The sequence below is a fragment of the Esox lucius genome, chromosome 13 (assembly GCF_011004845.1).
Source record: "Esox lucius isolate fEsoLuc1 chromosome 13, fEsoLuc1.pri, whole genome shotgun sequence".
Lineage (NCBI taxonomy): Eukaryota > Metazoa > Chordata > Actinopteri > Esociformes > Esocidae > Esox > Esox lucius.
The window spans coordinates 13,526,414-13,550,117 of record NC_047581.1 but is presented as its reverse complement, the minus strand read 5'-3'; the positions used below and the strand labels follow the sequence as shown (position 1 = coordinate 13,550,117).

Below are 23,704 nucleotides of genomic sequence, written 5' to 3'. Positions count from 1 at the left end.
CAAGATTATGCGCTGCAGAGACTGAACATAAAGGAGACATCAAACCGCGAAGATATACCATTTTAAAAAAAATCGGTCCCGGTCTGTTAACGCAACATACATCTCATTGGCTAATTGTTATGTTCGGGGCGGGGACACTAAGAAGACCAGCGTCTGTTACAACCACATACAGCTCACATTATCCGCCCAGGACAGAATTAATAGGCCAATGAGATGTCTCGGTCTGGGGAACACCGTCCATGAAGCGGCAGTCGTGAAGAAAACAAGGGCGATCGCCATAAACCGACTGCGTATCTCGCTTTCTACACGGTCTCTGATGTGTGTAGTCCACACTTGAAACAACATTAGCTAGCGCTGTCACTGAAGTAATAACATCTGTACCTAGTTTAGATGCTCTGGGTTGTGTTAAGTTAGACACTATTGGTAGCATCAAATTAGCTAACATCATGGATTTCAATGTGAAGAAATTTGCTTCGGATGCAGGAGTATTTTTTACAAGAGCTGTACAGGTAGATAGCTATGTTTTTCAAGTACATTAATTCGTATCTCCAGTAAATACAATACAATGGCAAGCTAGACGCTAGTTAAAATTGTGGGTAGCTAACGTAATGTATCTAGCTGTAATACCGTTACCTTTTCCCACAACTAACGTTACTGACATGGGCATTTACCTACTGTATCTAGCTAGCTACATTAGCTGTGCTGTAGTTAGCTGGTAGTTAACGTGTCCACATTTTTAATATAGCTAAATCAGTGATAACAAATGCATTGTTGATAATGACGAAACAACCCACCTGGCTAGTTAGCATTGTTGCAACAGTCATCTAGCTAACGTTATTAACATAATACCCTCTAACGTAATATCCTACAAAATCCTGGGTCAGCTGACGTGTTCCTGGTTTCAATAATGTTTTTGCTGATGGCTTAATGCTTTGTTTTCGTAAAAAGAATGCTTGGATCACAATTACCACCTTAATTTTCAGTGCCTTGTAGGCGTGCGTTTGCAGAGAGTTGAAAACGTTTTTTGAATGTTGTATATACTTTGTATAAGTGTGAATTGTAGGACCCGCTACCACTGTCCAGGACAAACAAGTGGTAAGCGATGACATTTTGTTGCTAGCTAGCATATCCCACTGACCTTGATAAATCCTCACTTTGAGATGGAAATCATCACTTTTGGGATGAAAATGATCATTCCTAAACTTGAGGTCAAATGAGAACGCGTTGATTATACTCAGCTAGTGAAACATTAGATATTAACGGTGAAAATAGCAGGTGTAGTGTTTCATGGCCTGTGAGGGCTGGGTTTTCATAGTGACTTGGAATAAAGCAGCTCCATGTGTACTGTACCATGTTTAAAGAACAATGACACACAGAAACAGTGGAAAATCATTGTTGATTTTGGTCACTGCTATTGGCTCCTTTTCGGGGAACTGAATGGGGTTGCTGTTATAGTGTCTTACATCAAAGTTCACAGGGGAAAAGCTTGGACAGTCAGAGAAGACCGAGCTGGATGCCCATTTCGAGAATCTGCTCAGCCGTGCTGATTCCACAAAAAATTGGACAGAGAAAATTTTCAGGCAAACCGAGGTTCTGCTGCAGCCCAACCCAAGTAAGATGATTAGGACAGAGCACATCTCCTTCACACATTCATACTCCCTGCTAATGATAAGACACACACAGTTTTATTTCCATCCTTCAAGGAACCTAAAAACAAAAGAAAAATCATGTTTTACAATCACTTTGAGGACTTTTCCCCCTCGCTTGGTTTGTTAAACGTGGCCCCAAACACACAATGAACAATAAACAAAAAACAATAAATATAAAAGGTAAGATCCATCTGTGATTCACGGTTACTTCATTGAGAGCAGGGAGCTTTAACCTGTGACTTTCTGGTTTTCATGCTACAGTCGACCACACTGGTGAGTATATCTAGTGCCTCCCACAGCGACCTTCCATAGTGACCTTCAGCAGGTCTGTAATAACTTTGCAGAAGACAAATTAAGATGGTTACAGGGCATTTTCCAGCCCCTTGAATGGTGTGGACCATTCAATTATGCAGTATGTATTTTGGTACACATCAGTTAGCAACAACAGATACACTACACTTGTGTCATATTGCATTGCCATCAGTGTTGTGTCAATGTGACGTGGCCTGAACGAAAGCGACCTCTGGCTATTCCTGAGCTTGGATGCTATGCAGGCCCTAAAGCAGCCTTCAAGTGTTCCGCCCTCAATGCTGATGGCAATGCTGGATGCCCTATGGCTGTGGGTAACAGGGCCGTGACTCAATGTGACGTGGCCTGAACGAAAGCGACCTCTGGCTATTCCTGAGCTTGGATGCTATGCAGGCCCTAAAGCAGCCTTCAAGTGTTCCGCCCTCAATGCTGATGGCAATGCTGGATGCTCTATGGCTGTGGGTAACAGGGCCGTGACTCAAGCGCAATAGGCTTTTGGGAAACCGGCACCAATAATTTCCTCAGAAACATGCATGTGGCTTGCGTGGGAGGAATGTTAGTCACTCCATTAGGGCTTGTTCTACTGATTATCTGAGCATAGTTGTCTTTATTTCCATGACAACCTCATTCTACACCTCATTTCCCGCATGCTTAATAACAATACTGCACATTCTCATGTTCAGCATTTTCTTGCTTGACATTGGCCATCTCGTTTTCTACACATTTTTGTTTTCAGAATACGTCTCAGTGACTTATCTTGTGACTGGCCCAGTCTTGTTCAAGCCTGCCTTTGTTTTCTGTCTGCAGGTGCCCGGATTGAAGAGTTCTTATATGAAAAGCTTGACAGAACGGTTCCATCCAGACCAAATAATGGAGAACTCCTTGGTCAGTATATGCAGGATGCAGCGAAAGACTTTGGTGTTGGAACCCCATATGGTGAGTGTGGCTCAGTTGTCCCCAGGTTGTCTACAACAGTTTGTTTTACAGGATCGTCCCTTGTTTTCAGAATACAATTTCTGAGAGGAAACTGAGGCTGTGTGTTGGTTCACTTCCAATCCAATGTTCTAGACAATGCTTTCAACCTGGTCTTTCGTAATGCATCTCCACTTTTTCACTCTCCCCATTATGCAGTCCTTCAGACTGGCTCAAACCATTTGAGTGTCCCATTGTGTTTTCACTCTCTAGTCTTTTAGGCGGTTTTGTGTGGGTCAGGCCAATAAATCTGCCCCGTCCTTCCCTGGCAGGGCTGAGGATCAATAGTTTGTGCCGTCACTCTGTCTGGATGTTGTTCAAATCCACAGGCTTTGCTCTGCAGCTAAACCATAAAGCAGAGTGATTATGCATCAGTGTGTTTATTAGGCCGTCTGGTGCTTTTTCCTTTCGGTTGGAGAAATGTAACTCAGTAATCGAGACATGACTGATGGCTCATAGACCACTTTAAGGTGCTTGGCTAGGATTTGTTTTATTTTACTCCATTAACTTACAATGGCAAGGTGATGCCAATAGGTCTACTTTGGGGATTGTACAGACACAAGTGCAGTAGCCTTTACTAAGTGGCATTGTGTTATACTCTGAAATACTCCTATTAATACAAGAGGAATGTTTTAGTAATTCATTTTTTTATGTTTAATGAATTAATCTGAACAGTGATTCAGTGATTTATTCATTAATGTAGCTACATGTCATGACACTTTATCTGAAATGTGAAATAGATTGTTATGGATGGTTATGACTGCTACATAAGGCAAACCATTCCATTACACCATGCATGTAAATGTTGTCTCCTGTTAGCCAGATAGGCAGCAGATGGATGCCTAAACTCTGTTTGTGTTTAGCATGCTAATAATCGCCAAAATAAAACGAGGTAGTCATAGAAACAGCATAGAAAGTTCAAAAAAAGCAGACTTTCGCACCAATACATTTTCAGTGCTGCTCCCTGGTGTTGTGTTTTGTAGTGTTGAAAACCCAGTAACAAGGTGTGGGAAGCCAGTGTTTTTCAACACTTTTTCAATCGATTAAGTGTCCAACGCTTCAACGTCAAGGCTACTTGCCTCCTAGAGATTATGTCTGTCTTTTTGCTCCCTCCATGTTGTCGGGAATGAGGGAGTTTGGCCCAGTTCTCCCAGGCACTCCACTGCAGCTCATTCACTATTAATTCTGTGGCTGTTCCAGATGTCTAAAAGAATCCCGGGGGCTACTTCCAAAACAACAGTCAATGTGGGATGGGCCATGGATGGTGTCTGTGCCATGGATGGTGTCTGTGCCATGGATGGTGTCTGTGCCATGGATGGTGTCTGTGCCATGGATGGTGTCTGTGCCATGGATGGTGTCTGTGCCATGGATGGTGTCTGTGCCATGGATGGTGTCTGTGCCATGGATGGTGTCTGTGCCATGGATGGTGTCTGTGCCATGGATGGTGTCTGTGCCATGGATGGTGTCTGTGCCATGGATGGTGTCTGTGCCATGGATGGTGTCTGTGCCATGGATGGTGTCTGTGCCATGGATGGTGTCTGTGCCATGGATGGTGTCTGTGCCATGGATGGTGTCTGTGCCATGGATGGTGTCTGTGCCATGGATGGTGTCTGTGCCATGGATGGTGTCTGTGCCATGGATGGTGTCTGGGCCATGGATGGTGTCTGGGCCATGGATGGTGTCTGGGCCATGGATGGTGTCTGGGCCATGGATGGTGTCTGGGCCATGGATGGTGTCTGGGCCATGGATGGTGTCTGGGCCATGGATGTCTGGGCCATGGATGTCTGGGCCATGGATGTCTGGGCCATGGATGTCTGGGCCATGGATGTCTGGGCCATGGATGGTGTCTGGGCCATGGATGGTGTCTGGGCCATGGATGGTGTCTGGGCCATGGATGGTGTCTGGGCCATGGATGATGTCTGGGCCATGGATGGTGTTTGTGCCATGGATGTCTGGGCCATGGATGGTGTTTGTGCCATGGATGTCTGGGCCATGGATGGTGTTTGTGCCATGGATGTCTGGGCCATGGATGTCTGGGCCATGGATGTCTGGGCTGGGAATGACCTAAATGTTTAAGAGGTTTTGTTGCGCTACCAAGTCCTACTGGTCTGGGTTTTGTCCGTTCGTATTTCCCTGATGTCATGAGTCATACATTTACTGAGTAATGAGTGTCTGCGTTTATGGGTGTGCATGTGTGTTGTAGGCAGCACCCTGATGCATGTGGGCGACTGTGAGAGGAGACTGGGCAGTGCACACAGGGAGTTCCTACAGACCTCCGCTATCAGCTTCCTCACCCCTCTCAGGAACTTTCTGGAAGGGGACTGGAGGACCATCTCAGTGAGTCTGTCTTCCTGGCCTCATGGGACGGCATGACATTTCTGTGTGGATGTACCAGAGCTTTAGAGTCAAGTTAAATCCAAACAGAATGTGTGCAGTAATGTTGTGCAGAGAGTCGCTGATCGTCTCTTTCCTCGTCTCAGAAAGAGAGGCGTCTCTTGGAGAACCGTAGACTGGACCTGGACTCCTGTAAAGCACGGCTGAAGAAGGCAAAACTAGCCGAGTCCAAGGCAGCGGTGAGTCCCAGCTATGCCCGTCTCCGCCTCCCACTGCCGCAATGCCGCAACATCATATAACCAGGCTCCAGTTGAGTGCACTGCTACTGCTGACTAACATCTCTCTCTTCTAATTATATTTACAGTGTGAGGGAGAAGTGAGTATTAGAGTAAAATACCATCCACTTTGGGTTGTTTAATTTTCTGACACGCCCCACCCATTTTCTCACTGGCACTATTCAGTTGAACGCATGTTTGTCGTCCAAGCATAGCTCAACAAGAAGCCAAGCAAGAAAGAGGGGAAACATGGAATGAAATGACCTGGTGACATGGTACATTGGAGCAAGCCCATTTGATCCTAGAGTTGACTAAACGGATTAGTACTGCTATTTTTAAAATGCAACCAAAGTTTCTATTGGACTGAAAAATTGGTTTTATTTGATCAATTGCATCAATTTTCCAAATTCATCCTCCGATTAAAACCTCATCCTCTGATTAAAACCTCATCCTCTGATTAAAACCTCATCCTCCGATTAAAACCTCATCCTCCGATTAAAACCTCATCCTCTGATTAAAACCTCATCCTCCGATTAAAACCTCATCCTCTGATTAGCTGAGAGCAGGGTGAGTCCCTGTCCCATGTGGGTGGAGGTAGGATGGGGTTAGATGTCCTGATCAACATGCTTGCCCTGTTATACCATGACAAATGCATCTATAACTCCACCTCATTCACATCTCCCAGTCTGTGAGAGCATTGGGAATGTTAAGATTTACATTTCTTTTCTTCAAAATTCTGATTTGATATTTTCATATACAGTTATGAAAGGAATGCATTTTCTTTTTGTAGACTAACGTCAAATCAGATCTTTGAAACCTGATTGCATGATGAATGCCGTATCTAGGCATGCTATTTTTTTTTTACTACTCATTTCTTTCCTGCCAAACATTTGGATTTTATACATACATTGGATTTTGCAAGCACATTGTAATTAAGTCAGCTGATCCATTTAATGAATTACATTAGATATATTGTTCTAAACAAAACTTAAAATACTGAGTGCAAACATTTTTATCTGCCAGTTTTGTACCAGTTCCCTATGGACATCTGCCCTACCAGCTAATTCATATATTCCAGCTTAGCCTCTGACTTGAAGACAGAATCAAATAGAAATGTCTGTGGAATGTTCACACATCTCCTCAGTTGTCATTGGTTATTTATACATGCTCCCTGGTTATGAACCTTGTCTGCCTACCTTTGGGAGTCACCTGGCTGTAAATATATTTGGACTGATTTCTGACTCCCCATGTTGACCAGTGCTTAAATAGCAGGCTTGTCTTTTTGTATCAGCAAATAACCAAGGAGTTCAGTTTCTGCTGTGTGCTTCCCTTATAAATATGTTTTGGTTTGGATGTTATTTTCTTGATAGGTTTGGCTCTTGTGCATGTGTTTTTGGTTTGAGTATGCTGTACCTCTGCATTTATTAACTGTTTTGTCATGTCTGCAGGCTGTGCCTGATTTTCAGGAAACCAGGCCCAGGAATTATGTCCTCTCTGCCAGTGCTTCTGCGGTAAGAAGGTCATACAGCCAGACTTTCCTACACCATACTTGTAGCCAAACCTCTCTGGAGTTAGCTATCAACTGTTTTTACACAGCTTTTAGGATATAGCATCTGTTATATACTCAATCATAGCATAAATAATAATTTTGTTATCTGAACAAAACTACAAGATGATTTATTCAGCTGACAGCAAACACTAAATTAATGAGGCTATGTCCTAGCAAGCAACAATAAATGCTATGTTACTTAAAAAAGAAAAAGAAACACAGCATAACTAAAAGTAACCCATCCATGCTGTTTCAGTTCTCCCACCAGAATGACCTGCTATACTGTATAGTTGTAGTATCTAACAGGTCACTCCTACCACAGTGACCTGGTACTACATATATGTAGCGGTCTAACTCTTCATTTGAAAGACCTTACATGTTCTTCAGTCTTAGGACATATTAATGTTTAGTGATTTCCACAAGCATCACATGCAAGCAGTGGGCAATTGATATATCAACAAAAGGGAAGACCAATGGAAGTCATGTATGTGTTTGGAGACTTCCATCCTAACTGCACTTAGGCCTGCCAGCCACATTTCTTACCAATAACATTGGTAAATTACTTTTATTCATGGCAGTTGGAGGGCAAGGGAAATCAACCAGTATGTGTGATAATGACACTTATTTCTTCCCCAAAGCAGTAAACCCAAGTTCTACATTGCATGCATAAATAAGCAAAGTGGGATTTTGTGAACAGCTGGAACATTCAGGAAAGAGGGTTAAAGATCTTTTGTCTTGAGTATTGTTCTATGAATAGAATTGAAATTAACAGTTTTATATAGTTTCTGTGATACTCTGCAACTGGTTCCCCTTACTGTTTTCTGTTCAGTATTTCTCTGGTAAAACATAGAACATCATTGTTCTATGTTTTACCAATCTTAAATGATTAGTTTAGTCAATTATTTGGTTTTGGTTTGCTTACATCCCGTCCAGTAATTTTTACTTTTAATTATTTTTTTTGCGGAATCTCAAAAGCTCTGAGCCAATCATCACTTCAACTAGAATGTGTAAATGTTGCTTCAACACCCAAATGAGCTATGGCCATCCTTAAATAAACTCTGTTTTGCCAGTACATAGTACTTCTCAGCTTTGAGTAATGGGATGGTGAGAGAAAGATGAAAAGATGAATTGCATGCAGTAGTCAGTTGACTTAAATAATCAGAGATAAGTAGACCTTAAACCAATCCTGTTTGATGGATTTGCCAGGTTAAATACGTATTTAGTATTGATGACTAAAGCGCAATGCAGGATCCTTTTTAAATAACAGTGAAGTTAAGGCTGTCTATTATTTTACTCAAAGCCCTTTGAGCAGTGATATATCAATATTCTGCACTTCACTTACTAACAGTATCAGTACATTGCAGATCCCACATAATTAAATGAATATTATACATAAGTGATTTGGAAAAACATGCAGAAGTAAATGCAAAAATCTCTAATTTACCAGACCTATTCAGAAAGGATTACTGTATTTCAAGCAGAGGCCTATCTTTTGGCCACTTGTGTATCCCTTCCATTCCTATTCCATATGCAAGCATCAGTAAAATGCTGATTCACATACAGACAGTAGCAGTACTGTCCAGAACCCCCTCATTTTCCATGTGGACTAGGTAAAACTATTCTGGTCTTGTTTGTTAAGGGGAGGGGATGAAGAGACCACATTTCATTATTTAAAATTGAGTGAGGTATACTTTAGGATTCTACACAGTGCCCCTTTCATTAAAATACATCACATTACAACTCTGCGCTGATTATATACAGTGCCTCTCACAAGTACTCACTTCATTGGACTTTTCTACATTTCATTATGTTACAACATGAAATCAAAATGGATTTAATTAGTGGATCAACACAAAAAGTGTAAAGGTAAAATCTGCTGAGTCAATAATAATAAAACATTAAACAGAAAATAATTGATTGCATAAGTATTCACCCCCTTTGCTATGACCTTTGTACAATTAAGGTGAATCACATGATTTTACATTAAATACATCTGTCTCTGTGAGGTACTACAGTTGGTTATTACAATTACTAACAAACTACATCATGACAACAAGAACATTCAATGCAGATCCGGAGTAAGGTTTTTAAGAAGCACCATTTGTCATTGGTTTAGGACCATTTGTAGATGTTATTTGTCATTGGTTTAGGACCATTTGTAGATGTTATTTGTCATTGGTTTAGGACCATTTGTAGATGTTATTTGTCATTGGTTTAGGACCGGTTGTAGATGTTATTTGTCATTGGTTTAGGACCAGTTGTAGATGTTATTTGTCATTGGTTTAGGACCAGTTGTAGATGTTATTTGTCATTGGTTTAGGACCAGTTGTAGATGTTATTTGTCATTGGTTTAGGACCAGTTGTAGATGTTATTTGTCATTGGTTTAGGACCAGTTGCTGATGTTATTTGTCAGTGGTTTAGGACCAGTTGCTGATGTTATTTGTCAGTGGTTTAGGACCAGTTGCTGATGTTATTTGTCAGTGGTTTAGGACCAGTTACAGATGTTATTTGTCAGTGGTTTAGGACCAGTTACAGATGTTATTTGTCAGTGGTTTAGGACCAGTTGTAGATGTTATTTTTTTGCAAGATGAGGATTGGGAAACACATATCACTAGATGTGCTTTCTTCCATGAGATGTTCTCTTTGTTCATAGTATCTGTCGGTCTGTCTAATACTTATCAACTTATCGTAGAGCTGTTGTATTTCCCGGACGCATATAAAGATAACACGCAGGGCAAAGATCTTTAAAGATGTTGCACTTAAAATGATTTAGATACTAAGGTGTGAATCAAGGGGCAGTGTATTTGGAATGTTCTGCTGTCTTTATTGCACCCCAGGTGGAAAACGTTTGTTTACTGCCATGTCATCAGGATCAATCCAATTTAAAATGTCTCCCACTTTTGTTGCCCTCTGGCCTTTTAGCTCTGGAGTGAGGAGGTGGACAAAGTGAGTATGAGATACTTGAACACCATCCTCCTCACATATCTTCTGAATAAGTATTATTGCACTCATGTTTGTTTCTAAAAGTATCTAAAGTGTCCCTTTCCACAAGTTATGTAATCTTGATGTCTGTGTATTTGTTTGTTCTGTAGGCGGAGCATGAACTTCGAGTGGCCCAGACTGAGTTTGACAGACAGGCAGAGGTCACCCGGCTTCTACTGGAGGGTATCAGTAGTACCCACGTGAGTCAGGCGTAACCGCTATCCATTACCACTGTCTTCAAAACCGCTATCCATTACCACTGTCTTCAAAACCGCTATCCATTACCACTGTCTTCAAAACCGCTATCCATTACCACTGTCTTCAAAACCGCTATCCATTACCGCTGTCTTCCTAACCACCAACCGTTACCACTGTCTTCCTAACCGCTATCCATTACCGCTGTCTTCCTAACCACCAACCGTTACCGCTGTCTTCCTAACCACCAACCGTTACCGCTGTCTTCCTAACCACCAACCGTTACCGCTGTCTTCCTAACCACCAACCGTTACCGCTGTCTTCCTAACCGCCAACCGTTACCGCTGTCTTCCTAACCGCCAACCGTTACCGCTGTCTTCCTAACCACCAACCGTTACCGCTGTCTTCCTAACCACCAACCGTTACCGCTGTCTTCCTAACCACCAACCGTTACCGCTGTCTTCCTAACCACCAACCGTTACCGCTGTCTTCCTAACCACCAACCGTTACCGCTGTCTTCCTAACCACCAACCGTTACCGCTGTCTTCCTAACCACCAACCGTTACCGCTGTCTTCCTAACCGCCAACCGTTACCGCTGTCTTCCTAACCGCCAACCGTTACCGCTGTCTTCATAACCGCCAACCGTTACCGCTGTCTTCAAAACCGCTATCCGTTACCGCTGTCTTCCTAACCGCCATCCGTTACCGCTGTCTTCCTAACCGCCATCCGTTACCGCTGTCTTCCTAACCGCCATCCGTTACCGCTGTCTTCCTAACCACCATCCGTTACCGCTGTCTTCCTAACCACCATCCGTTACCGCTGTCTTCCTAACCACCATCCGTTACCGCTGTCTTCCTAACCACCATCCGTTACCGCTGTCTTCCTAACCACCATCCGTTACCGCTGTCTTCCTAACCACCATCCGTTACCGCTGTCTTCCTAACCACCATCCGTTACCGCTGTCTTCCTAACCACCATCCGTTACCGCTGTCTTCCTAACCACCATCCGTTACCGCTGTCTTCCTAACCACCATCCGTTACCGCTGTCTTCATAACCACCATCCGTTACCGCTGTCTTCATAACCACCATCCGTTACCGCTGTCTTCATAACCACCATCCGTTACCGCTGTCTTCATAACCAACATCCGTTACCGCTGTCTTCATAACCTTTTTACATTTTACCAGGAATAACATTATCACGTGCTGTGTCTAGAACCAAAGGACACCTGTGTTGTCTGTGTTTTGGGCATGTTGTCTGCAGGTAAATCACCTTCGCTGCCTGCATGAGTTTGTGGAGGCCCAGACAGCCTATTACAAGCAGTGTCACCTGCACATGCAGGACCTGAAAAAGGAGCTGGACAGGTGAGGATCGGCCTTGATCAACCAAGTTTATTTTATAAAGCCTTTGTCAGTAGTAGTCTCAACTTGGTATTTGACATGCTAGTAGATTTAAATGGGCTATCTAGGCTTTTAGTTCCTGCAATGTTTCCTATTGAAATGAGATGGAACCTGTTTTCCATAACAGTTTTCACTATTCTCTCATATGCTATCAGTTCAAATGGAGATGTGTAAGTAATTTCTGATGACTAATATGGTTTGAGTACAATTTACAGATTTAAGTTTTTTTCTGAAACAAAAGCATTCATATACTGTTACGACTGTCTCCTTTTTGAATTCTTCAGGTTCCCCAACGCCTTTGCTGGTAAACCAGGCCACTCCATGGCCTCTGATGGCTCCTCTTCTCCAGGGAAGGCCGTTGACCCTCTGGACGTCGCCAGCACCGTGGAGACGGACACGCTGAAGATCGAGGAGGTGCAGGCTCCTGCCACAGGCACACGCAAGGCCAAGGTGCTGTACGACTACGACGCCGCCGACACCAGTGAACTCTCACTACTGGCTGACGAGGTGAACACAAACACACAATCACACATCTTACCTCATGAAAACCCTGTTAGTTGAAACGTGTATCTGTATAGGGATGAACTATGTGATGTGGTGGGCGGGCGGGATGCTGTCCAGACAGTGATGAAACAACTAGGACCGGAGAGAATTTGATCACAGCCCTGGTTGCTTAATTGTACTGACAGAATCTGACACACTATTAATGCACAGACGAATGTTATTGTCGTTTTCCAGCTAATCACAGTTTACACAGTACCAGGCATGGACTCTGACTGGCTTGTTGGAGAGCGAGGAAATCAGAAAGGGAAGGTGCCTGTAACATACCTGGAGCTGCTCAGCTAAAGAAACGACATATGTACATGCATACCTAAATGGACAAACACACTTTATATTATACTATCTTTGTCAGGAACCCAAACCTTATTATTATTTGAAATGCCCGTTTCCATAATGGTAACCCCAAAAACCTGACCTTAATCTAGAGAATTAGCCTTTCACCTCATGGGGTCTTGTGAAATGTCCGCACAAGGTCATGTTTTCCATCCTTTACTGTTCTGTTGTTTGGTCCCCACCAGGATAGTAAAATATATACACAAACACTTAAACCAGATTGCACATGTCTACAATCATGCAGATGTTGACAAATTCAGAGACTGCATGTGAACATTGCTGAATATGAAGGGAAATGTATAACATTAGATTAAAGTTTATCATGACAACTTGGCTGAACATTCTGAAATGTGTGATGTTTGCTTATTGAAATGTCATGTTTTACTGACAATTTTTGGTTTTGCTTCTGGTTCCGTCTCATAGTCAAATCTCCACATAGCCTGACATCTTTATAGTTGCCACTCGCACCATTTTAAACATTAATATGCACCAAGCTTTTCCATTCCAAATTCACTAAAATGTCAAACATTTTATTAATCCAGTGGACCTGTGGTTAGTCCACATTCCTGTTATTTTCCTGTTTATCTCTGGTGAGTCCACATTCCTTCTGGCATCATTCTGCACACCTCTGCTGCTATCTGGCACTGAGACATTGAATACCTGTTTGCCCTGCTTAGACAGTAATGGAAATTAAAACATTCATAAAGCAAAGTTTTGAAGCACTCCTAGTCTTTTCCTAACTGCCTTAAACTTTTGGAGAGAGCTGTCTGTCTGCTAGAACTCATAGAATGTATTGTACTGTATTTTCACACTTTCTTTTGATGACAACCAGCCAAACATTTTGGCATGTAAGACTAACTAGCTATTTATTTTAGTGCATGTTATACATTATCCAATTTGTGTGCCTATGTTTGTTATTTAAAATGTGTCCTTTTGCTGTTGTGTTTCTGTAACATGTCACTGTTTCTTAAGTTTAATGTCTTGTCCGATCACGTCTCTGACAGCTTCAGACCTTGGCTGCTGCATGTGCTTCTCGGTGGATTTTAGGTCAGACTGTATCCTGTTCCCTGCAACGACTACTTTTGTTATTGTAATCCTAAGTTTTAATGCCTGTATTAATTTCTCACAGACCATTTTTGTCCCAAAGCAAACATAAGTGTGCATCCACACTGTCAAGGTTTATGTCCTGTTTTACTCTTTTCTGTTTTCAGTGTATTTATTGGCTGTTCCAAATCTGTTCTGACTGAAAAAAATATATAGAATGTAATAAATTATGCTTTATTTGGACAAAGTCTGGCTTGTGATTTGTCAGTTCAGGTTGTTTCTTATAGTAGGTTCAAATAAACAATTGAAGCCCTTAGTGTGCAGCTTTTATTTGTCAGTTTTTCCTGTTGTAGATCAGTCAACCTGGGAAAAGTAATTTTTCACAACAAGCCATTATTCACCTCTGTTCCAGTCTGAAATTGGCATTATTAGTATTGTCCAAATTTATTAATTGAATCTGTGCATCCCGAGCCACAAATCATGCATTGCAAATGAAAACAAACTTTAAATACTGGCTTGTTGCAAATATGGATCCAGGTTGATCTAGCCCTTAGCATTGTAGTTTGTGTCAGCATTGTATTCTGCTTATTCTCTGCTGTTTTGTGCTCATGACCCGATTGCCAGACTATCATTCCTGAGAAGTAGTCTCAATTGTGCTGTTGACAGCTTGTATGTACTGTCACGGTTAAAACATTTGCTTTTCCAGCTCCCTCTGCCGCTTAAGTTCTTGGCATGCTCTTCAGATGAGGTTGAAATGATCATTTCAAAAGTAGAAGGTGCACACTGAAGGTCTGATGGTTCTGCTGAAACACATCGATCAGCCTTTTGAATCTAGAGCACACCTTTTATAACGTTTTATATCTCCAAAGACGGATCATTGGCTTGTGCAGTAGGGTAAAGCAAGAAGCCGTTTTAGATTGTGGAAAATACACAATTTCAAACCCGCAATTGAAATTAATCACAAATCTGTGTTTTGGTTGTGTTCAGAACTCGTTTGTAACGTAGATAAGTTCTTTAAAATAGTTATAAAATCGCTTAATTGGTGGAGAGCATTATAACCAAATGAGTTTCGGGGACCGTGAGCGAAAGTTTTATGCATACAGATAGACCAACACTTTTACAAGTGAAACCCTGAGAAGTGATGAGTTGTAAAACGCCCACGTGTAAAACGTGTGTCTTGGACAGTGTTGGGGGAGAGGCTCGAGTGGTTCCTTCCCGATACTGATGGCCACATACTGTAGTTGCCGGCTGACATATCATTTGAAACTATAAACAATGTATCGATAACTACATAATTATTTATTCAGTTTATCCACTATCCTTTTAATGTATGTAGATTATAAAAAAATTAATTTGTCAATTTCATTGATGGATTAGGACTTGCTCCAGTAGGCTAATAAAAACGTCTACTACGATATTGGTTCAACAATAAACACCAGGAAATATGACAAGCTATTGAATGAATGTGACTAAAACACACTGCGTTTGGAGAAAGAACGAGGCCAGAGTTCAGCATTGGCGAAAGCATGAGCCGTATGGGAGCGCGTGAATCGTTCTGAAACACTTCTGGTCACGTGGGAGGGAAATAAACAATTAAAACTGAGTTCTTAAATATCTTCACTCGGGAACTAGTTTTTTAAAAGGTAAGTTTTCAGTGACATAAAAAGCAGTTTGCGTGTGGACGAAAGGCCAAAACGCATAGAAAATACCAGTGTACGTGTGGAGTAGGCCAATTGTTGTTATTGCAACCACGTTTTCAAAAACGAAGACAGTGGCTGTTTATCAATTCCAAGTACGCTAAGAACGTACTTGTGTCCTTCAGAAGAACGTTCTTACCAAGCGTCCTTGAGAGTATGGTCTTGCAAGAACGAAAGGACAGAGAACGCGCCTATCTGGATCGAGATGCATGTGTACTTGGCTATTGCGCAATACCCCCCCCACTCTACGAGGGCTGTAACTTCCTCAGTAGTCCCTGAATAAAATATTAATGTGAAGATGAACGGCAGAAGGTTGTATGTAGACTATAGCCATAAACATATGATATTTGACATTTGTATATGAAATTTTTTGGAATGTGAAAATGAGGGACGTCATCAGCAATAATTAAATGTCTAATATATAAAATACCGAAGCAGCACAAACGAACATTTTAACAGCACAAACCGTCACAGAGTACAAACAAGAATATTTTCGTTGATTTCAGAGGATGTTGGGGGGCTGAGTGACTTTAGAATGATCTATAAAATATTATTTAATATCTTTAAAATGATAGCAGCACAAACATAAATGTTTACGGCACAAACTAGCACAAACTACTGAGCCTATTTTGCCTAAGTTTTGCGTTGGGTGGAGGGCCAACTTCACGCAGGTCAAGTGGGGGGGGTTCCTGAATATTGATTTACACCCACTGATGTAAGCCATTGATCCGTTTGGGAACATCCTGGTTAGACACTAGGTGTCATTTATGAATTCATTATGTTGAGTGTACTAATGGAGGAAGAAGAGTTAACTAACGTTCAAACTTAATCTCAGAGTCTGTGTGATTTCATTCGATATCTTTTGTCAAGATATAGCACTAGGTTCAAGAGTTTCAAGCATAGATATAGAAAAAGAAAATGTATTTGCTTTGACTGCATGTTGAAAAAGCGCTCTAGTCTGATTATGCTTGTATCAATTATGTTGAAGTGCTTATTTGCAAGATAATTTGCAGAGACTGAAATACAATTTAAGCATATTTTGTTTCAGGATTAAAATTTGTTTTATAACATGCAACTAAAATATATTATTTGAAGATAGAAGTGCCTCTAAAAATAGTTTTACATTTTTTGGTTACAGTCAAGAATGAGATATTGGTGGTTTAGAAAGCTGCAGAGTGCAGTTATAATACACACACATGCATGCAAACACATGCACAGTTATACTCACTATGCCTGCCATGGTCAGTTTTTGTTTGAGTAGCCATTGCATGGTTGTATCTGATGGAGGGCCATCATTAAGAGGTTGATGGTTGAGAATGCTCCAGGACACCATTTTGCACAAGTTTATACAGGATTACCATAGATGCATTTTTTTATAGATTCAGCATATTACACAAATGTGAACATGCTGTGGGTACATATGGTACATTGTGCGGTGAACCTGTGAGCAAATACTTCATTGTCTACTAAACTGTTCTGAAGGTCCTTTGCCATGACCTGTGTGTTCTGCTGTGTAGATCTAACCAGTTTTCATGAAAATCATTCTGAAATGTTCTCCTTCCTTTGACTTGGACAGTTCAATTTAACAGCAATGTTCTAGAAAGTTTAAATTGGTAACTGAAGTGTTGAATTTTCTATAACCTGTTGCAAAAAGGTGGCAAGTTTCACTTTGCACCATGTAGAGGTCAGGTCAACATCTGTTTACAGAAATGTTAATTAATCCGGGGGTGCCTGGAACAAGTACATTTTATAATTCTAGAGCAATTATGTGGTTATGGACTTAAAACATTGTTGGGAAGAATATAAAAGTGTTACATGTCTTGGGATTCATTATCTGAGGTCTAATTTAACCCTTATCCCCTTATGTTGATTCAATTCCATATATTACAAGTAGAACAGGTCCAAAAGAGCACAACAGACATTACTGAAAGTCAATTAATGTAGTCCAAAAGCTTCAAGTTAAGGGCATAACCTAAAAGAAATACACAGTTAAATGATTTGCCTGTTAGACAATTTTAACATTTAATCACTCCATCAAATTTTCAAAACATTACATTCCAACACTGACAAAACAATTTTTTTTCTTTATGTACTGTGTATTCAGAATCAGCCCAGATTCTGTAGACTGGTTTCATCCTATCATGTTGTATGGCCAGGTGCACACTTCCAAAACACTTTCCTGTTTACTCTCGCTAAACAACTGATGTTTCTTGTCTCTTTGTCTCGTTAAACCATAGTTTTTTGGGGATCTTGTAATTTCTGTTGTGTGGAACCCAGCATTATCTGATGGTTTAAAGACAGCTAAGGTATCCTCATCAACAAAAATACTTAACAGAGAAGTGCAAAATTACACCAAGTCCTCTTTTGTCCATACCGTCCATTATTGTTTCAGTGTCTTCAAAATCATTAAACAAATACATGAATGGGGAGAGAGCTTCTTGTTCTTCCTCTAGAGCTGAGGTGTCTTTGTGCATCTGCACAACAACCTCTATTTCATCATCATTCAGGGGTGAGGACTTGTACCCGGTCTCAGAAGAGGCCCATGTTGGCAGGCATTTACCCAGGCAACAGCATCCCCCAGGTCAACAATGCACCTTGGCAACTGAAATGAAAGATCACAACAATCACATAGAAGATGGCCGTGACAAAGCTATTCTTTTGTTTACATCTCTAAAATATGACAAGAATATGAAGCTACAAAATAAATGGAACATACCTGCTTGCATATAATGACAGGTGGATCGTCACGTAGCCTTGCTATCTTTAAACGTAGCTATAAAGGTTGTTGTGTTTCCTGTGTTCTGTAACTAGCAAATTATTCTAATCTCAGATTCAAAGAATTTAGTAGATAACCGATCTAAGTTAACACGTTACCTATCCCAATATATAGCTAGAGGTTGTCAAAATCTTCGTCATTGACCCCGTAATTCTTACTTTATAAACGCACGCACAAAAACACCAGACCAATGCAAAACGTCAATGGGCGTAACTTAATATTCAGGAACCCCCCATAGTAATGCCCCAACTTGCGTTCTGCAACTACAACCACTGCCTCGCCTGCGGGGCTGGAGCTAGATGCTATTGTTCTGATTGGCCAACATGGCTTTAAGGTTAGGGTGGCCTGTTGGCCTTGCATGCTCTTTGGCAGTGTGTTTCTGCGGTTTCATGTGTACGGACAATGTTTTAAAAGAGTGCTTGTATGGATTTTTGTTTTAAGAACAAATTAGAAAAAACACAGTTTAAAAAAAACATCCGTGTACGTGTGGACTAGGCCTTCAATGTAGGTAGGGAACTGCAGAGACATTTCCGTGTTTACTGAGAGATTGTGACAGTTATCTGCGTAATTTTTATAGTTAGCAGTGAATCGTTTCAAATATCCGTTGCCTGCTGAGTTTAGTGGTCTAGTATATAACTTTGATGACTTTTAAGCAACACTACACGAGATCAAATCCAACACCACTGTTTATTGTTTTCAAATCATTTGTTTCACTCAGTGCATCATATGAAACAATTCTCATTCACACACCTTTATCATCCAAGTTGTTCATGGATACAACACAGGAAAGGCAAGAGAAACGTAGGATACGAACCCCACATTTAAAATGTCCCTTTGCAATGCAGGCACACAAATCAAAACATTTTTCGACGGTATGTGAGAAGCTGGGTCTCTATGAACGTTTAACATCAGATTTTCATTTCTAAACACCAGATGTCACTATTCAGTAAATGTTCCGATTGTCTCTGTGTTTTGGAAAGCGTTTTTCTACCCTTCGCTACAAATAACCTACATTTTAACAACCTCGTTTGTTCATCTGTACCTACTGCTACCGCCACCCTTTTCCTCCCTTTACCCTTCACAGACACCTGGCCAGATCATCACATGACTGCAAACGTATTCGATAAGGCATTAGTAATTAAGTATTACCGGAAAAAGGCGAGTGGAAACCTCACCGAATTGTGAATGTGGAACCTCAATGATATTTAATAATCGATTCATAATCCTACCAGGCAAAATCCTGATATCCGTAAAGATACCCGTTTTAACACACTCCTAATGAGTTACTTTTCATATGCAATACCTTTGCATATGAAGGTATTGAGGACAGGGACGCTTTTATGTCCAAAAGTTCAAATGTGGTGTCTGTCAACATTAGGCATTAGTGAAAGACCCCCAAACCATTATGAGCACTGGTGATCTCAGCACCACATAGTAATGGGTCGTTCGCAAAAGATTAGTTCCTCAGTAGGTGATTTGTTCTTTTTCTGGTTATTTTGGATCTTCAAATCTCCTTCACCGGAAGGAAAGATGAATGAAATTAACGATGATCCATGGCGCTTTTGGCGTTTTGGATCACTTGAAGGAACAATGGAAGATGAACGACTAATGAGGAAATAAGTCTTTCTGATCTCTGAGTCTCTTATTTATTATCATCCTTTGTATACAGAATTCATGCCAAATGGTATTTGATCTAGATCTATATTTGATCTTAAGACTTGATTATAGGTTGATTACATCAATCAATTGTGTAAGTGGTAGGGCAACATTTGAAACAGGTGTGAGTCTTAGGGCAAAAACAAGAAATGTGCACCCTTCTGGGTCCCCAGGACCAGGATTGGGAAACACTACTCTAGATTTAAATCCAGTTCTACATCAATAATTTGCTGAAGATCAGATTGAAGGTCAAAAATCCTCAAAACAAACCACAATCTGGCTACAGTTTAGGCCTGGCCGGGGATCAGCAGCAACTGGTTGTGTCAGGAAGTAATTAACAGACTTAATGTAGTAATTCCAGGCAAAAGATATTAAAAAACGAATAATAATTGGTTTATTTGGATGTCTTATGAATTTGTTCCTCTACTTTTAGTGTACTGAAATGGGTGGATTATGTAAAAAATACTCTTGTCATTTATAAATGGTGTTTTATAAAATACCAAGATATGAAAACTTTTCAGATGTTTTCTGTGGTACATGTTTACGTATCTTTTTATATATCATATCAGTTGTGTTCCTCTACCAGTACACTATAAAATGTTCCCTGATACAAGGTATCAAGTATACAAACATTACACATGATGTCAGCTATGCACAGATGGCTATCACTACATATATGACCCAGGCCACACAAACAAACACTCCAAACATCAGGCTGAAGAGGACCAGCAGACGGGCCTTCTGGGAAGCTCTCTCTGCCTCCCTCATATCTCCTCTGGCCAGGGCAGCACGGGTCTAGAGAAGAGTGCAGACACAACCATCCCAGTTAGAACTTGGTCTGTAGCTATCAGCTAAGTATTGTTTAAAAGAAGGTTCATAGGATATCTGATGCTGTATAAGGAAAGTGAAATGCACATTCAAGTTTTTTTCATTGGGTGAGTGGGGTAATAATGTGAGCCACACCTTGTAGATAGGAAAAGGTACGTAGAAAGAAGTTATCAGTTTATGGAGTCTGCGAATGAAGATAACATGGAAAAAGTGACCAACTGGCGACTGTCTAACAACCTCTTCCTAAATGTCAGCAAAAAAAATCCTCAGATGGTGATGAAATATCAGTAGGGCCCCTAAGATCTTGGAGAACTTCGAGAGGATTCTGTCTGGGTGTATTACCATCTGTTATGGCAGCAGCACCTCTTGGGACTGTTGTGCCCTGCAGAGAGTGGGGAGGACTGACCAGCGTATTGTCGGCTGCATCCTTCCTGCAGGTCATCTAACAAATACAGTGCTGGAAGAAGGCCTCTAAGATCATTGCTGACGTCATCCATGCAAGGAACTGCATCTTCACCCTCACGTCTTCAGGTGCACGCTTACACTGTATTTTAGCCTTTTTTAACCCTTTTTGCACATTTGTTCCAGTCATGCACATTTTATGGTTGTTTTTATTATCCTATTTCTAGTTTGTTCTTGGAATATCTTTTTATTAGTATTTCTGCTTTTGCTAATGTGGGGAATACATATAAGTAAGAATTATATTGTGAAGAACTTCTGTCATTTTGCATATGACAATAAAATACTTTGAATTCGAAATGGCTACATAAAGATTCAGGTAAACCAAAACATGCAAATGATTACAAATGAACTTATATGCTTTAGGCTTATAGAAAGCAGACTATGTTATGTCTATAAAAACCTAACACAAGCAAGTGTGAAGTAGTCCCTGCTTGTATATTTAGGTGGAATTCTTTAAAATTGCCTCTCTTTTCATGCTCTGTCCAAAGACACAATGCCCTTCACAAAGGCCCTCAACTTCCCCTGTCTACCTGCCAGTGGTAGTAGTGCAGGTCCTTATAAGGTAAGGCAAGATAAAAAAAATTGTGACAAGCTATGTTTCCAAACAAGTTTATATTTACCTGCATTCTTATAATATTCAGGGAAACAAAACTTCCTGAGATATATGTAGATGTCCCTTTCACTACATTGAAACCAATACTGCATTCATAACATTCCACAGCACCTACTGGTGTCAGTATGTGCTAGGATGAGACCAGAGGTTATAATCAGGTCTCATGTTTATTTCTTTTATTCAAATATGATTGCATTCATATTTTTAAGAAAACCAAATGGTTATGATTGATGATATTTTCCCTTGGCCAGAAAAGCACAGCTGAATACCTCTGCTGTGGTAATCTCATTGCAAGGCAATATGTCAGATTGCTAATGTTTTGCTGTAAATTGGTATGGTTTATTATGGTTACTAAATACATTAATAGATTACTGGACAAAACTGGGGAGTGCACAAAAATTGTCCTCAAAGTGACAAGTAATAACTGACTTAAAAAACATTGCTTTGCTCCTGTTTTTTTAAACGTTGCCTCTGTATTTTTTTTAACTAAAAGTGCAATGACAAATGCAGACTTGCTGCACAAATTAGTTATATTTATACAACATCCAGAATTATACGTAGACAGCTCTGTTAGCGTACTATATTTCCATTGACTTGGTGATGGTGAATGTAGAAAAGAAAGTCCCTTGACTTTCCCCACTTACATTGGCTATCATCACTCTGTCACTGCTTCGATACTATCACTGCATTCCTAAGATTCCGCAACACCTGCACTGAAACCCATTGTCATTCTCTGACATTAATTACACAGCCACTGCTGTGGTGGCATTCTAATGGCGTTGTGTACTTGACCTACCTCATATGAGTACATCAAGGCGAAGAGGCCACTCATGAGGCAGCAGAAGATTGTCACCAGCAGGGACTCCATCATGTAGTCCTTTGGCAGAGGATGCTGGTCATCCCCTGGAGGAGAGCCGTTCATGTACTGAAACACAGCAGAGGTTAACGTGCCGAGACACATTAAACTAGTGGACATTCTTAATAACAAATAGAGATTTGAAATTGAACACTGTAGATCCATGAAATATTGCTGCATAGGAAATATATAGATGACTTGTGTTAGAAATCGTCCGTTTCGTATAGTGGTTGTAATAATTAGCATACTCGTTTGTCAAGGGAGAGAGAAATGATATTATTTATTGCAGCATTAGAAAGTCTTGTTCATGAGGTTACGGACCTGGTCTTCCTTACACAACCTCAATCTCATCTCAGTCACAAGCTGATATATACATTGAAAGGTGTGTCTACCTAGCAAAGATCAGGTTTCCAAGACAGTAACACCCATGCCATATGGCCATCGTAAACATTCCTTTGGTCATCAGAGCACAACCTACAGAGAGATAATCTAAACAGAGAGGTTTCCGTTGTTCTCATTATCTAGGCACATTCACTTCCAATGAAACGTACATTCATATTGTAATTGTCAATGCTCAGATTCCACACTTGTTATTTCGGATGTAGTCTTGCTTTGGCCATATATGAATCATGGACTGTGATACAATAAGAGAAACAAGTAGTCATTTAGTATTTAAAAATCTAATGCCAACCCCTATTATCCACACCGCCACCTCATGAGTGACAAAATAATTCTGACTGCAAGTATTTGCACTTGTTTTTTTTTTTTGCTCTGTATGCTATGTCTCTTACTATGGTGTAGGGTGGGTAGCTGGGCGAGGGCATGAACTGGGCCTGGAAGAAGCCTGGCTGGTTGGGTCCTGGCTGGCAGGCGATGACAGGCTGGCCTGGGCAGTGAGGTGGTTGTGGAGGGTAGTTAAGGTAGGTCATCTTGGGGTCAGGTGGACTGTAGGGTGGGGGCTCGTCTGTTGGCGTGGACATGGTCATGTCTGGTCGGGCCGAGGTGATCTGTGGTTGACACGTGGTCAAGGATGTGCCCCCTGCCTGGTCAGTCTCTCCAGGCTGCTCTTCCCTGGTCAACCTCCCATCACTGTCACTGTAAGCTCTGGATGGTGGACAGGTCCCAGTAGTATTGTCTGCCTCTACTATTGAAGGAACGCTTTCATTGCTATGAGTGGGATTTGCTGGAGTATGGACAGTGTCAGTTTTGAAT

General features: G+C 41.0%; 2 protein-coding genes across 7 annotated transcripts in view; one reads left to right on the top strand and one right to left on the bottom strand.

Annotated features, from left to right (window-relative positions):
* Window positions 1–282: 282 nt before the first annotated feature.
* On the top strand, window positions 283–13,847 carry sh3glb2a (SH3-domain GRB2-like endophilin B2a). Of its 6 annotated transcripts, XM_029124430.2 has the most exons (14): window positions 283–509; window positions 1,471–1,612; window positions 1,911–1,922; window positions 2,766–2,894; window positions 5,134–5,267; window positions 5,411–5,503; window positions 5,629–5,640; window positions 6,988–7,050; window positions 10,012–10,035; window positions 10,182–10,271; window positions 11,530–11,630; window positions 11,822–11,836; window positions 11,951–12,173; window positions 12,405–13,847. In XM_029124430.2, the coding sequence occupies exons 1-14, from the start codon at window positions 447–449 to the stop codon at window positions 12,510–12,512; spliced, it is 1,209 nt and encodes a 402-aa protein (XP_028980263.2). In that variant the 5' UTR covers window positions 283–446; the 3' UTR covers window positions 12,513–13,847. The 6 variants fall into 6 exon arrangements, with proteins under 6 accessions (XP_028980263.2, XP_028980265.2, XP_028980264.2 ...); XM_029124432.2 differs by lacking the exon at window positions 1,911–1,922; XM_029124431.2 differs by lacking the exon at window positions 5,629–5,640.
* Window positions 13,848–18,750: 4,903 nt separating this feature from the next.
* Window positions 18,751–23,704, bottom strand: part of prrt1b (proline rich transmembrane protein 1B) — a 28,773-nt gene continuing 23,819 nt past the window's right edge. The window contains exons 4-5 of the mRNA XM_034296659.1: window positions 22,433–22,561; window positions 18,751–20,528 (exon numbers count right to left, since the gene is read on the bottom strand). Coding sequence (XP_034152550.1) covers window positions 20,382–20,528; window positions 22,433–22,558 — 273 coding nt within the window. The 5' untranslated portion in view covers window positions 22,559–22,561 and the 3' untranslated portion in view covers window positions 18,751–20,381. The remainder of the gene's footprint in view (window positions 20,529–22,432; window positions 22,562–23,704) is intronic.

Bases quoted from the DNA above. Each gene is read 5' to 3' on its own strand.
- sh3glb2a (XM_029124430.2), top strand. From the start codon at position 447: ATGGATTTCAATGTGAAGAAATTTGCTTCGGATGCAGGAGTATTTTTT. The intron at 5,268-5,410 runs GTGAGTCTGTCT...TCCTCGTCTCAG, and splicing joins GGGACTGGAGGACCATCTCA to AAAGAGAGGCGTCTCTTGGA. The intron at 10,036-10,181 runs GTGAGTATGAGA...TTTGTTCTGTAG, and splicing joins GGAGTGAGGAGGTGGACAAA to GCGGAGCATGAACTTCGAGT.